Raw genomic sequence first — 16,445 nt, forward strand, 5'->3', positions numbered from 1 at the left:
ACCCTGGAGCTGTGAAGCGATTGTGCTATCCACAATGCTACCGTGCTGCCCTGCCCTCCGTGTCTTGCTTGATCTTTTCTTTGTTGAGCGGGTTTTTTTTCTGTCGGGCAATTGTGTTGGGATTGTTTGTTATTTGAATGTGTGTGTATGAGCGGGGTGGTGGGGAGGGAGGTGGGGAGGGCACAATAGGTGGGAGAATGTCTGCCGCCAGGGGTGGGGTCCACCAAACTAGCTGGCCGGGCTAGCTCATGGAAGCGTAGTGGGTGGTGAGTAGATGTTAGGCTCATCAAAGGGGTCAATTTACATTGTGCTGTTACTGGGGGGGGGGGGGGGGGGGGGAAGGAATGTTCTGCTGACGAGGGAGGAACTGTTGCTGAGGGACAGAGAGGAGGTCGTGGGCCGAGGCTGCCTGGGAGCGGAGGCTGCCTGGGGGCGGGTCGGTGGAAACTGGCCCAAGAAAGGTGATGGCCGATTGGCGAAGGGGGGGGGGGGGGCAACGAGCCCCCCAACTAGGCTGATTACCTAGAATGTACGAGGGCTAAATGGGCCGGTCAAGGGGGCACACGTGTTCGCGCATTTGAGAGGACTGAAGGAGGACATGATAATGCTGCAGGAGACGCAACTTAGAGTAGCTGACCAGATTAGATTAAGGAAAGGTTGGATCGGACAGATTTTTCACTCGGGACTGGACTCGAAGACGAGAGGGGTCGCGATCCTGTTCAACAAGCGGGGGGTATTTGAGGCGGGAAGAATAGTTTTGGATGTGGAAAGCCAGTACATTATGGTCAGTGGGAAACTGGATGGGGTGCAGGTGGTACTGGTAAATGTGTATGCGCCAAATTAGGATGATGTGGAGTTTATAAAGAGGATACTGGGGAAGATACCGGACCTGGATTCGCATAAGTTGGTCATGGGGGGGGGACTTCAACACAGTTATTGACCCTGATTTAGACCGGTCAAGCTCAAAAACGAGCCTGGTGTCAGCAATGTCAAAGGAACTGAAAGGGTTCATGGAGCAGATTGGGGGGGGGGGGGGGGGGGGGGGGGGTGCGGATCCATGGAGATTTGGGAAGCCGAGGGTGAAGAAGTTCTCCTTCTACTCACACGTGCATAAAGTGTACTCCCGGATTGATCTCTTTATTCCGAGCAGGGCCTTACCGACAGGGGTGGTGGACACGGGCTACTCGGCGATCACAATCTCAGACCATGCCCCGCACCAAGTTGACCGACAGCTTAGTAAAGACAGTAACCAGCGCTTGCACTGGAGGTTAGACGTGGGTCTTCCAGCTGACGAAGAGGTGTGCGGGCGGCTGAGGGAATGTATTCAGAACTACCTGGAAGTCAACGACACGGGGGAAATTTCAGCAGCGGTGGTCTGGGAAGCATTGAAGGCGGTGGTTAGAGGGGAGCTGATCTCGATACGGGCCCACAGGGAGAAGGAAGACAGGGCAGAGATGGACCGACCTGTAAAGGAGATACGACAGGTCGACAGGAGGTATGCTGATAGATAGAGATAGAGAAATACAGCACAGAACAGGCCCTTTGGCCCACGATGTTGCGCCGAACTTTTGTCCTCGGTTAATCATAGAATTTTGGACAATATTTCATGGCCAATCCACCCAACCTGCACATCTTTGGACTGTGGGAGGAAACCGGAGTACCCGGAGGAAACCCACGCAGTCACGGGGAGGATGTGCAGACTCCACGCAGACAGTGACCCAAGTCGAAATAGAACTTGGGACCCTGGAGCTGTGAAGCAATTGTGCTATCCACAATGCTACCGTGCTGCCCTTAAGAAGTTAACCTACACTCCATTATTCTACCCTAATCCAAGTTCCTATCCAATAGCCGCTTGAAGGTCCCTAACTTTTCCGACTCAACTACTTCCACAGGCAGTGCATTCCATGCCCCCACTATTCTCTGGGTAAAGAACCTACCTCTGACATCCCCTCTATATCTTCCACCATTTATCTTAAATTTATGTCCCCTTGTAATGGTGTGTTCCACCCAGGGGAAAAGTCTCTGACTGTCTACTCTATCTATTCCCCTGATCATCTTATAAACCTCTATCATGTCGCCCCTCATCCTTCTCCATTCTAATGAGAAAAGGCTTAGCACCCTCAACCTTTCCTCGTATGACCTATTCTCCATTCCAGGCAACATCCTGGTAAATCTCCTTTGCACCTTTTCCAAAACTTCCACATCCTTCCTAAAATGAGGTGACCAGAACTGCACACAGTACTCCAAATGTGGCCTGACCAAGGTTTTGTACAGCTGCATCATCACCTCACGGCTCTTAAATTCAATCCCTCTGCTAATGAACGCTAGCACACCATAGGCCTTCTTCACAGCTCTATCCACTTGAGTGGCAACTTTCAAAGATCTATGAACATAGACCCCAAGATCTCTCTGCTCCTCCACATTGCCAAGAACCCTACCATTAACCCTGTATTCCGCATTCATATTTGTCCTTCCAAAATGGACAACCTCACACTTGTCAGGGTTAAACTCCATCTGCCACTTCTCAGCCCAGCTCTGCATTCTATCTATGTCTCTTTGAAGCCGACAACAGCCCTCCTCACTCTCCACAACTCAATTGTGGTCACTACCTCCAAAATGCTCCCCCACTAACAAATCTATCACCTGCCCTGGTTCATTACCAAGTACTAAATCCAATATGGCCTCCCCTCTGGTCGGACAATCTACATACTGTGTTAGAAAAGCTTCCTGGACACACTGCACAAACACTACCCCATCCAAACTATTTGAACTAAAGAGTTTCCACTCAATGTTTGGGAAGTTAAAGTCGCCCATGACTACTACCCTGTGACTTCTGCACCTTTCCAAAATCTGTTTCCCAATCTGTTCCTTTACATCTCTGCTGCTATTGGGGGGCCTATAGAAAACTCCCAACAAGGTGACTGCTCCTTTCCTATTTCTAACTTCAACCCATATTACCTCAGTAGGCAGATCCCCCTGGAACTGCCTTTCTGCAGCTGTTATACTATCTCTAATTAACAATGCCACCCCCCACCTCTTTTACCATCCTCCCTAATCTTGTTGAAACATCTATACCCAGGGACCTCCAACAACCATTTCTGCCCCTCTTCTATCCAAGTTTCCATGATGGCCACCACATCGTAGTCCCAAGTATAGATCCGTGCCTTAAGTTCACCCACCTTATTCCTGATGCTTCTTGCATTAAAGTATACACACTTCAACCCATCTCCTTGCCTGCAAGTACTCTCCTTTGTCATTGTTACCTTCCCCACTGCATCACTACGTGCTTTGGCATCCTGACTATCGTCTACCTTAGTTGCTGGACTACAGATCCGGTTCCCATTCCCCTGCCAAATTAGTTTAAACCCTCCCGAAGAGTACTAGAAAACCTCCCCCCCAGGATATTGGTGCCCCTCTGGTTCAGATGCAACCCGTCCTGCTTGTACAGGTCCCACCTTCCCCAGAATGCGCTCCAATTATCCAAATACCTGAAGCCCTCCCTCCTACACCATTCCTGCAGCCACGTGTTCAACTGCACTCTCTCCCTATTCCTAGCCTCGCTATCACATGGCACCGGCAACAAACCAGAGATGACAACTCTGTCTGTCCTGGCCTTTAACTTCCAGCCTAACTCCCTAAACTTGTTTATTACCTCCACACCCTTTTTCCTACCTACATCGTTGGTACCAATGTGCACCACGACTTCTGGCTGCTCACCCTCCCCCTTCAGGATCCCGAAGACACGATCCGAGACATCCCTGGCCCTGGCACCCGGGAGGCAACATACCTTCTGGGAGTCTCGCTCGCGACCACAGAATCTCCTATCTATTCCCCTAAGCATTGAATCTCCTATTACTATTGCTTTTCTATGCTCCCCCCTTCCCTTCTGAGCCCCAGCATCCAAAACGGTATACTTGTTTTGAAGGGGAACGGCCACGAGGGATCCCTGCACTGTCTGCCTGTTAGTTTTCTTTCCCCTGACTGTAACCCAGCAACTCTTGTCCAGTACCTTTGGTGTGGCTACCTCCCTGTAACTCTTCTCTATAACCCCCTCTGCCTCCCGGATGATCCAAAGTTCATCCAGCTCCAGCTCCAGCACCTTAACACGGTCTCTGAGGAGCTGGAGTTGGGTGCACTGTCCGCAGGTATAGTCAGCGGGGACACCAGTGGTATCCCTCACCACCCACATCCTACAGGAGGAGCATGCAACTGCCCTAGCCTCCATCCCCTCTTACTTTACAGAATTAGCTGCCCCATAGACCAACTGGACCTCCGCCCTCCGACTCTGCTTCCAGTCAGCTGTACTCTAAACTCCTGGTTCCCTTCACGCTCTTTGATAAATATAGGAAATGAAATGTAAGGAGCACCTTACTCCCTCCTCACCTAACTTCCTCAGTCACCAAACTCTCACTGTAGCACTCAAATGCCACAAGCTCAGCACTCCCTCAGTCACCAAACTCTCACTGTAGCACTCAAATGCCACAAGCTCAGCACTCCACTCCAGCTGAGACGCAGTGGCAGGACTTTTAAGGGAATGGCAGAGGTTACAGACGGAGTTCAGCTTGTTAACCACAGGGAGAGCGGTGGAGTAGCTGAGAAATGCAAGGGGGGGGATTTATGAGCATGGAGAGAAGGCCAGCAGAATGCTTGCACAGCAGCTTAGAAAGAGGGAGGCAGCCAGGGAGATAGGGAAAGTAAAGGATGGAGATGGGAACCTGGTTGGAGACTCAGCAGGGGTGAATAAGGCATTCAAGGAGTTTTACAGTAGGCTGTATGGGTCGGAACCCCCAACGGGGCCAGAGGCACTTCCTAGGGGGGGGCTAAATTTCCCGAAGGTGGACTGGTTTCTGGTAGAAGAGCTGGGGGCCCCGATCGGGATGGAAGAGATAGCGGCGGGTCTGAGGCCGTGCAATTGGGTAAAGGTCTGGGGCTGGACGGGTACCCAGTCGAGTTCTATAAAAAGTTCTCTGGGAGATTGGGGCCGTTGTTGATGAGGGCATTCAATGAAGCAAGGGGGAGAGGGATGCTCTCCCCGACTATGTCACAGGCCATGATTTCACTGATCCTGAAGCGGGTCAAGAACCCGGAGATGTGTGGGTCCCACAGGCCGATATCCCTATTGAATGTGGATGCCAAACTGCTGGCCAACATTTTGTCCTCTAGGATTGAGGATTGTGTTCCGGACGTTATTGGGGAGGACCAGACGGGGTTTGTGAAGGGAAGGCAGTTAGCAGCCAATGTAAGAAGGCTATTAAACATGATCATGATGCCCCTGGAAGGTAGGGAAGTGGAGGTAGTGGTTGCAATGGACGCAGAGAAGGCCTATGATTGAGTAGAATGGGAATATCTGTGTGATGGTTCGGATTTGGGCGGGGCTTTATTGACTGGGTCAGGTTGTTGTATCAGGCTCCTGTGGCGAGCGTACGGACGAATAGGACAACATCGGACTATTTTAGGCTACATCGGGGAACGAGACAGGGGTGCCCCCTCTCCCCACTGTTGTTCGCATTAGCGATAGAGCTGCTGGCAATTGCACTGAGAGCCTCAAGGTGCTGGAGGGGGCTGGTCCGGGGGGGATGGAGCACAGTCTCGCTTTACGCAGACGACCTGCTCCTGTATGCATCGGACCCAGAGGGGATGAAAGAAATCATGGAGGAATTTGGCCAGTTTTCAGGGTATAAGTTAAATATGGGGAAAAGTGAGATGTTTGCGGTCCAGGCAAGGGGACAGGAGGCGCGACTGGGGGAACTTCCGTTCAGAGTGGTAGCGGGAATCTTTAGGTATCGAGGCATCCAAGTGGAGCGGGAATGGGAACGGCTGCACAAGCTAAATCTGGCCCGACTAGTAGACGAAATGAAGGACGCTTCCACTGTCACTAGCCGGGAGGGTGCGGACGGTGAAGATGATGGTCCTCCAGAGGTTCCTGTTTGTGTTCCAGCGTCTGCCCATCTTTATCCTCCCCCAGTGAGACATTAGTGAACCAGATGGGTTTTTATAACAATTGACCATGGATTCATGGTCTCCAGTAATGGGATAAACTTTCAATTCCAGATTATTAATTGAATTTACCCTCTATCTGTCGTGGTGGGATTTCAATCTGTGCCCCCAGAAAATGTTAGCTGGGGCCTCTGCGTTGCTAGCCATTGATATTACCACTACAACACAGTCTCCTGTAAGTGACCAACAAGCAACATTTTAATGGAGTGAAATATTTTTTCAAGTGGCCACTGGAGTTATTAATGAAAAATGGGGAGTGGAGATTATAGATGCCATTAAAACTCACTGTGCTATAATCACACACAACAGAAAGACACGTCAGTGTGATTTCACCCTAAATGAGATCAATACATTTTACTATCTCCCAATTCAGTAGATAGGTGAATAGCAGATTAAATTCCTCTGGCTAAACATTTAAATAGCAAACTCTGCCAGTTTCAATACATTTGGAGCTCTGGTGGATTTGCAAATGCTTAATATTTGCTAATAATTATAATTCAAGTTGGAAATGCAGTCTCCAGCTACAACTGAGGAAGAATAATTAAATAGTACTTCTGGTTGAATTTACACATGTTTAAATTTGTTTCCAAAGTCATGTACAGTGCTGGATTTTCATCCTCGAGGTGGGTGAATTCCCCGCTCACCCACCCACCTCAGTGCCTGCAAGGACAGGATATTCATGATCACGGTGCGTGATGTCTGTAATCAGGCCTACTGAGAGAGGAAAAAGTTTGGAGACAGCCACAGGATGTGGAGACAGGCTGTTTAGATGGCCCAATTTAGTGCTGTGGGGCTTGGTCCCAGCTAAAAAGCAGGAAAGTCGTTCTGCCTCAGACCTCGCCCCCCACACACTCTCGATGCAGTCTCGTTCCCCCTACTCATCATCGATGGTCCCCATACCCACATGCTAATCTCTGTCCCCACCATGCTCCTGCAGCCCCTCATGTCCCCATGACAATGTATGAACCCCCACTGGTCCCTCATGTCTGCGATGGCAAGTGATGGCACATTCATGTCTATTCACCCACTATACACAGTATAGTCACTGAACATGGTGACAATAAGATGTGTAAAAAGAGCTTGAAAATGTTAGTCATGGTAATTTTCCAATTCCTTAAAAAAAAACTATTTTACCACAGCCCATTAGAAGTGTCAATCATCTGGACCCTTTTAGTTTCAAGAGCTGAAACTGCAAGACCTTGGAAACGTTTTGTCTTGTATAAATAACTATGGTGAAATTGACAGCATAGATCAGAGAGCCAGGGATGTTAATCAAACAATGTTTCCCCTGGGGCACTGATCTTTCAATGTTCTAATGGATTTCTGGACTCTCAGCCAAGCTTTATTATGCATTCTACTGAAACAACTGAGCTGTACAAAAAAATTGAAAATCCAAAGATCCAGAGGAAACATTGGAAATGCAAACCGCAGAGTACAATCTCATTGTTTCAGTTGCACTGCATTGTCCAAATGAACGGACATCGCACGACAATTACCAGGCAGGAATGTTCCCTTCCAGACAAGGAACACTTCAGCAGCCAAGGGCATTCAGCCTCTGATCTCCGGGTAAGCGTTCTCCAAGGCGGCCTTCAGGATGTGCGACAGCGCAGAATCGCTGAGCAGAAACTTATAGCCAAGTTCCACACACATGAATACGGCCTCAACCGGGTCCTGGGATTCATGTTGTATTACATTCATCCCCCACCATCTGTCCTGGGCTTGCGAAATCCTACCAACTGTCCTGGCTTGAGACAATTCACCTGGGATTACCCCTATCTCTGGATCTGTAAAGATTCAATTACCTGCAAATGCTCGCATTCAAAGCATTGTGTGGCATCTTTGAATTTGTCTATATATATGTTTCTGGAACATACCTCTTCATTCACTTGAGGAAGGAGCAGTATTCCAAATGCTAGTGTTTGAAACAAACCTGTTGGACTTTAACCTGGTGTTGTCAGACTTCTTACGGTGCTCACCCCAGTTTAACGCCGGCATCTCCACATCATGGTTTCCAAGACAATGATCAAGAGATATAGGGTGTGATTCTCTGGTACGATTTCTAAATGTGATAGCGAGCGTGAACTGCTCTGAGCTTCCCGGCACTCGGCCCAGTGAGGCTGGCAATGCTATTCAAAGCTAATTGGTCCATTTAACATGGCCGCACGGGCTTCTTGCCGCAAATGAAGGCTCATCAGCCGATTCGTCAGCACCATGCTTGGCAGCCTCCCACTAACGAGGTTGAGCAGCCTTTACTCAGCCAACCCCAGCCAGCTCGCAACTACGGCACCCAGGAGACCGGCCCCACGATTCGGAGATGCAGTCCTGGGGAGGCTCCTAAACTCAGTGGAGGCCAGGAGATAGTCCCGTTCCCCCGAGGTCCTGGAGGGCCAGCCACAGGGCAGCCAATATTGCCTGGGATGAGCTGACAGCGGCGGCTATGAGCTCTGGGAGTGTGATCAGGAGGATTGGCCTCCAGTGCCAAAAAAGTTCAATGACGTACACTGGCCAGCTTGAATGAGTAGACACAAGCGACTCCCCTCCCCGAGACCTTTCTGCCCCATGCGAGCATCCACCTGCCCAACTCTCCATGCGACCCCCAACCCTCCCTTCACAATTCCCCTCTCCCTTCAGTCCCCCACAAACCTTCCTTCACACCCCCCTCTCACCACTTGTGAACCACGCATGTGACTAATGATGCCCTCTTTGTATCTCAACAGGTAAAGCTCTCCCATAATCATTGGGAGAGGGCCAAGGGTAGCAGTGTGCCAGATTTAAGATTCCTCACCTTCTTTGAGGAACGGGGTCTGGAGGTGACTGGGGTGACTGACGACAGGACTGTCACATATGTGGAGGCTGGCGGACACCGCAGAGGTGAAGAACCACCGGCCTCCACCCTGTTAAACACGAGTTATTATTGCCTTACTAACTGACCCATCCCTCCCACTGGCCACATGTCCATTCTTCAACAGGTCCTTTCACCGACGGCACCAGCCCATCCCTGGTAGCCCCCTCTCCAGCCTCCCAGGACCTCGGCGGGAAGCTCCAGACACGATCGAGGCATCACAGCTGTCATCCCCACTGCCCACCAGCACAGATACACGCACCTCGGTGGGAAATGTTAATGGTCAGGCTCCTGGTACACAATCTGGTGAGCACCACACAGCTGCTGATGCACATCAGGTAGAGGCAGGAACCCACAGATGAGATAGCAGTCAGAGCAGCTGGGTCCCAGCCTGAGGCTGAGCTTACGGATGAGGTATTCCCAGAGCTGATGGAGACATTAGGGTGTGGTCAGGACGTTCAAAGGGAGATGTCAGCGACACTCCAGCAGATCCATAGCCGATTGGAAGAGTCCCAGAGTCCACAGGCACAGGAGATGTCGCCGGCAACACGTGGCGCCGAGGCCAACACTGCTAGGGTGACGGCCGCAGTGGAGAGCCTGGTGCACAACGTTGGCACCATTAAAGAAGGTGTTCAAGACATCATGCAGTCGGTGATGGCGATGGCTGAGGGCCTCGGCAGAATATCCAACTCCCTGGGGGATGTTACCAGTACCAGGCTGACCTTGATGAGATTCTGCGGGACCTATCCAGTTCTCAGCTGGGACTGGCCGAGGAACTGTGGAGCTTGTCCCAATCACAGGTAGGCATTGCCGAGACACTGCAGAGCATGGCCCAATCACTGAGGAGCATCAACAAGGGCGTCGACACGATGGCGCAGGCATCGGGGAGATGTCAGGACTCAAGTTGGACGATGCAGAGGCAGCCGCAGCTCGAACCAGCTGCCCCTCCATCCCATGGTGAACCCCCGGGCCCTATGGGCACTGACCCAGAGAAGGGGCCACTGGGTGCTAACCCAGATACGTCCCACGGAGTGGCAGCAGTGTCCACCAGCTCTCCTGAGTTGCATCCCTCTGCTGAGGCCACGTCTCAGTCTGCAGCCGGAACCCCATGTGCCGCCGACAAGTGAGCCGGGGCCTTCTGGCCCCAGAGCCCCCAGATGATGCCCGCCAAGGGCATTGAAGGCCATGGGACGATGTAAGCAGCTGGCTGCCTCCACCTCTGATGCGCATCCTGAGGACACACCTAGACGTAGCAGTAGAGCTAGGAAAGCAAAGCATATTGCGGATTACTGAGGGCACCGGGGAGGGGGGTCAGCACCATTGGGAGACCCCCTATTAATTAAACACCCTTGTGCACATCGAACATGACGCCTGTCACTTTCTTCCACAATGCGGGCCAACCTCCAAGCCCTTGGCCCATCTCTACAGGCAACTACCTTACAAGGCTCCAATATAGTCCGAAACTTAATTGCCCACCACCACTTTATTAATTATGACTGCTTTTTTATCTTGGAACCACGTGCAGGTGATGGGTGTGAGCGAGCAACAGCAGACAGGCAGGGGTCAGACTATGGGATAGATTGGGGAGCACTGGCACTCAGGTCTCTGCAGGTTATTGTCAACCCCCTGCCCTTGACATTGACTCGCTGATGGTGATGACACAGTCCCAGCACCCCTGGAGTGATGTGACACAGTTCCGGGGAGGATATGAAATGGGGCTGGGGGATGAGTAAGGTGGAGAAGATGGCCAAGGCAATTCCTATGCGAATCGGGGGAGTGAGAGTCTCCCTGGCCCTTCGGGCTTGCCGAACCCTTGCTGCTGCCATCTGTCCTGCAGCCTCCGGTTCCTCTCTGGGCTTGTCCTCGTCACCTCATCATCCTCGTCCTTCAACTTGGGGGTGGCCACATGTTCCTCATCACCAACCTCCATCATCTCATCACCCCGCTGCTGTTTGAGGTTATGAAGGACTTAGCATACCACCAAAAAATGGCAACCCTCCAGAGGGTGTACTGGGGTGCACGGCCAGAGCGGTCGAGGCATTGTGTTAAGGGCCAGGGCTTAGAAACTCTAAAGTATACTATTAAATCTACCTAACCTACAACCTTTATGTTGAATTTGGCTAGGATGACCAAAAGAGCCTTCCCTTCAGATGTGATTAAACAGTCTTTCTAGACACTTTAATCAAAAAAAGCTTTATTCTAAGAACTGAGTTAACATATATATATTTAAACACACAGCAAGATTTTTTATCAATTACAAACATAAAGACACCCCACAGCTACAGAAATCCATGTATAACACTTAATGAATTCCCCTTGATTGTTCCAATTCAAAATCAAAATCCCATAAACCAAAAAAACCCTTTTCAAGGGTGTGGCCCAGCACACTGTATTCTCACTTGAATAAGACTGGCTTTCATTGAGTTTGAATCCTTCCGGAAAGCAAACTATAGCTTTCAAGTTACCAAAGCAGGTAGATATAATCAATGTTTTTTTTCTGGAACAACTCTCTAAAATGAAAATAGAGAGTGACAGGCCAAACACTTACTTTCTCTGTCTGTAGACCACAGCCGTCAAAACTGAAAGCGAAAGTAAAACAAACCTCGCAGCCACAGCTCAGCTCCACCCACAGAATGACATCACTGAAGCCATGAGATAAGACAAAAACCTTTCTCAAAGGGACACTCACATGACAATTGGAACCGCATCTTGAGGAGTCCCTTGCACAATTCAATGACAGCCCGGTGGCCACATGGGCCTCATTGTATCGGGTCTCCACTTTGGTCTCCAGTCTCCAAACTGGTGTCATTAGCCAAGTCCTCAGCGAGTACCCCTTACCCCAAGAGCCAGCCACCCATCCTGCGGTGGTCATCGAAGAGGCCGGGATGATTGACTACCCCAGGATGCAGCTGTCATGGATACCCCATGGAGGTGTGCACACACGTGCATGATCTTCATGTGGTGGTCACACATGAACTGTATGTTCAGGGAGTGGCACCACTTTCTGTTAACGTAGGGCACTCCCAGATGGCCCGGTGAGCACAGGGCAACATGCGTGTCATCCATTACCCTTGGACCTGGGGCAATCTGACAATGGTGGAGAAACCTGCTGACTGGGCATCCTGTTGTTGGTCCATGTCAAAGTTGATGTAGTGTTCCACCTAGGCAAACAGGGCATCCGTGACCTGTCAGATGCATCTGAGGACTGGGGCCTCCAAGATGTCACACAGGTTCCCGCTCGAACTTGGAAAGATACTGAGGTGTAAAAGTTCAGGGCTGCTAGCGGGCCTCATTCTCCTCCATATGGTGTCAAGTTCGTGAGGATATGGCACAGTTGCTACACTATCTCCTTGCTGACGCGGAACCTCCTGCGCCACTCGCTGTCCGTCATTGGTTCGGATGACCAACGACGTCGGTACACCCTGGGACGTCGTGAGACTCCCCCTCTGGGTCCGTCCCTGGCCTGATGGGAGGTCAGGTCCTCAGGGTGTGGTCCAGCACATGGTCCGCCGCCTCGAGCATCTGCTGGCATTGTTGCTGCATCGTCTCTGGCGCCTGGCCGCCCGACTTAGCAGCAGCACCACTAGGGCAAGTTCTACTGGGTCCACTATCTCTGCCATAATGTTCAATATCTGTAAGGCATTGGGAGAGGATGTTAAGCTGAGAAACGCGGTGGATCCCACCCAGAGACCCTCCATTCCCCCAATGATACCCCCCCCTCCCCTCCCACCTGGAATGCCCTGCCGACACAATCCAAGCCACGGTGGCCTCCCCTCACCGGACCCCAACCCTGTACCTAGACACCCACCCATAACGTCACCTGGGCTTGTCTCTGGCCCCCTTCCCATTGCACTCACCCGCCCTCCAGCCATGGACATGTCCCCGGAGAGGTGTCCCATCCCATTTGTGTTTGGAGGTTGGCTGCTGCGTGTGTGGTGTTGCCTCCCGCAGTGTTCAATCACAGTGGGCAGGCATCACGGTCTGATTGGAATGCTAGTCATTAACTCTCTCATGCGGCATGGTCCGCCCACCCATGAGAATCCACTTGGGTTGTGTGAAGTGCTCACTTAACCACGATTGTCAATTAGCAATGGCCTTCAGCCTCACAGCCAGAGGCCTCGGATATCATTTGGGGGTTGTAGGTGATCGGTGGGACAGACAGGCAGGGACAAGGGTTGTGCCCGGAACATGATCCAGGGATCGGCATGGTGGTGCCATGTGTGGTTGCCTCGTCCAGCACCTCCACCCTCCCATGGCGGTCCATCTGTGCTGAGGGTTCCCCCCCCCCCCCCCAGCTGGGGTCCCCCACCCCCAGCCGAAGGTTCCCCACTTCAAGCCGAGGGTCCCCCACCCCAATCAAGCACTGGGGTGGCAAGCCCAGCGCCCCTGGTCTCTTTGCTGTGAGCAAAGATGGCTACTCACCTCCTAGGCTCCCCACAGAAGCCTTTCCACCAGGATCACGTTTTGAAACAGGAGCACTAATTGGCGCCAGCGTGACCACTTGTGAGGGAGGCCGCTGAATCATGGGAGATTGTTGGATAAGGCGAGGCTCCCATTCATTATGGAAATAGGGTTTAAGTGGTGATAGTTGGTTTCTCACCAAGCGACGGCAAGATCCTTATTTTCCCTACTAGAGAGAGCTGGCTGTATCGGAAATTGTTTGGTGCCTGGCACGGTTCTCGTTATCAGCCTCTCCTGCTATTCACCGGGCCTCGTTTCACTCGAGAGAATCGTGCCCATAGTAGACAATAACATATCTGATTTAGCATTACTCTGCAGGTACTACAGCACAATTCCTACTCCTTCTAATCAATGGTTCATTGTTAGAGAGATATAAAGCGGTCAATTTTAACTCATCCAAATCAGCATTAACTGACATTAATGGCCTTGAAACATGGCTTAAACAGGGACCAGATCAAAGTACCTGCCTATTTCAAGTGGCAATCTTTTTCATTATGTAATACTGGATCTAATGGTACCTAATTAAAATGTCAGGACAAAACATGGCCAAGAGTGTGTCATGCACAATCTCACCAGCGTCAGTGACAATAAAACCAGAGAGGTCCTGAAATGATAAATCTGAAATTATTTTAGAAAAGCGCATCTTTGCACCTCACAAGTAATATTAGTCATGTTGCCCTAGCTATCCTCTGCTCTCCACATTGACAATGTTTAACCACTCCCCTCACTGTCCCTATTATCTTGCTGTTGGTCAGTATTGTGCCAGCCTCAATCTGGCAAACTACTTTGCGGTGCTTAATCCTCAAAACAGCTCTTTGTTGGCAGAGTGGGCTGACTCTTGGCACGCTCCCAAAAGTTAAAAATAGCCCCAACAGGTATCGTTGACATTTGAAGGCTGTGCGTTCTGGCATCTCTGAAACTCGGAGCACAATTATGGATACAGTTATGCAATCCACAATCGACAATCTGAAAGAGCATCCTACAAAGGCCCATTCCCCCACCCTATCCTTGTGACCCCGCAGACATGGGGAGAATGTGCAAGCTCCACACAGCTAGTCACCCAAGGCCAGAATTGAATCCAGGTCCCTGATGCTAATCCCTGGCGCTGTGAAGACTTGTATCTGCTGTGCACCATTCATAGTCCAGGCAGCACAGTGGTTAGCATTGCTGCCTCACAGCTCCAGGGACCCGGGTTCGATTCCGGCTTTGGGTGACTGTCTGTATGGATAGGATGAGGGAGTGGGCCTAGGTTGAGGGCTCTTTCAAAGTTAAGTGTAGACTCAATGGGCTGAATGGCTTTCTTCTGCAGTGTAGGGATACTACGGTTAATCACCAATTCAAATTCACTTTAAAAAACTTGCAACTTGGAAGTTACAAGCACTTTTCCGACTTTTAGTGAATTTTGCAAATTCACAAACAAGACAAATTCATCCACGAAGCAGTGACTGTAAAGGGACAACTGGATTAATAGTTCATCTTCAATATTGTACTCCCAATTCAAATCTAGCTGTGTGAATTTGCATGGACGATCCATCGGTGCACACAAAAAAAAGGCTGTGCACCACTAAGTGAAAATGTTCAATTTAATCTATGATTCGTAAATGCAAATTTTCTTTTTTTTAAAATCTAAATTCAGAGTATCCAATTAATTTTTCCAATTAAGGGGCAATTTAGCGTGGGCAATTTAGCATGGCCAATCCACCTAACCTGCACATCTTTGGGTTGTAGGGGCGAATCCCACGCACACATGGGGAGAATGTGCAAACTCCATGGGGACAGTGACCCAGGGCCGGGATCGAACCTGGGACCTCGGTGTTCTGATGCAACAGTGCTAGCCACTGCACCACCGTGCTGCCCTATAAATGCCAATTTTCGGGAACACGATTTTTAGAACATTTTCTGGCAGCGGTAGCACTTTGAAAATACCCAGGCAAGTGCCACTTTGAGGTACGGTCCCGATTTCAAATCAAAGGCCTTCTCAATGAGCTCTCGGAAGTCCACAAGGGGTTTTAACAACAATTTTGACGGAATTTTCGAACTCAGTTGCTGGCCTAAAAATCGGTCAGAGTCCGAGCCAGCGGTAACTCTGATACAATATGTTTCGGTGGGCTCGCAAGAAACACATTTAAAACAGACAAAGTGTTTTTTTTTGTGGCCAGAGAGAAAACACTTTAAAGGTTTTATTGGCGAGAAAACAAAGACAATTTTGTATATATATATAAATGCCAATTTTCCACAAATTTTCGGGATATGCACAGAATAAATAAGCCACTCACCTCTCCTTCCATCTCTTTTTGACCTGTTTGAATCTTCATATTCTCCTACCCAGCTATATTCCACAGGCATGGAAATAGGCCTTAGTTTGCCTAGAAACAGCAATAAAAATAATTTTACGATCATTCAGTTTGTGCTGTTATTGCTTGCTTCTTTTCATCTTTGAAATTCCGAAACGGTCTATTAGTCATACTCTTTTCAGCAGTTCAATTTGAAAAGTTGATTTTGTTAAGTGGTACGATTGAGGGAGGCGGATTGCTGCAAGTAATATTGAATCTACAGATTGTGTTGCTCCATTCCAGCGAATCGTATTATGTTCTATGCTTCGAAGAAACCCTTCACCTTGCTTCTTGATTTTTATTATTAACCACTCGACTCATCAGAATCTTTAAATATTGCAGAACGTAATTAAATAAGATTGCACCCTGCCACTCCCCTCCACCCCACATCCCTCAAGTTTATTAATATTCAATGGAAACTTAATCAGGTGCTGCAAAGCAAATCATTAGATTTATCTGCACCAAGACTTGTTGGCAATTATTTTTTCTTTCACGTGAGGAATTACTTACTTATGCAAATAGTAGTCAGGTAGGCCATCATTTGTAAATGGAGAGCAACAGCTTATGTGAACCATCAAATTACAGGTTAATTCCTGAATTTAGACAACTTAAATGCAGAAATTCACTTATAACTTTAATAAACTGCAGAGCCCAGTTTCCTCACTTTGTCGGTTTAATATTCTCAGCATCAGTCAACCCTTAAACTGATGGCAGGATTCGAAGGACAGTCCTTCAGAGAGACTGACAGTCAGGGAACTTGGCTTTGCCGAGCTTGATATATTACTGGGTGGCGAATGCGAAGAAGGTGTTGG

General features: G+C 49.7%; 1 protein-coding gene across 1 annotated transcript in view; it reads right to left on the bottom strand.

Annotated features, from left to right (window-relative positions):
- cnksr2a (connector enhancer of kinase suppressor of Ras 2a) overlaps window positions 1-16,445 on the bottom strand; it is a 709,037-nt gene that overhangs the window by 232,339 nt on the left and 460,253 nt on the right. Inside the window, exon 14 of the mRNA XM_038802429.1 lies at window positions 15,577-15,666. Within this exon, the coding sequence (XP_038658357.1) occupies window positions 15,577-15,666 (90 nt within the window). The remainder of the gene's footprint in view (window positions 1-15,576; window positions 15,667-16,445) is intronic.

Source organism: Scyliorhinus canicula, chromosome 7 (assembly GCF_902713615.1).
Source record: "Scyliorhinus canicula chromosome 7, sScyCan1.1, whole genome shotgun sequence".
Taxonomy (NCBI): Eukaryota; Metazoa; Chordata; class Chondrichthyes; order Carcharhiniformes; family Scyliorhinidae; genus Scyliorhinus; species Scyliorhinus canicula.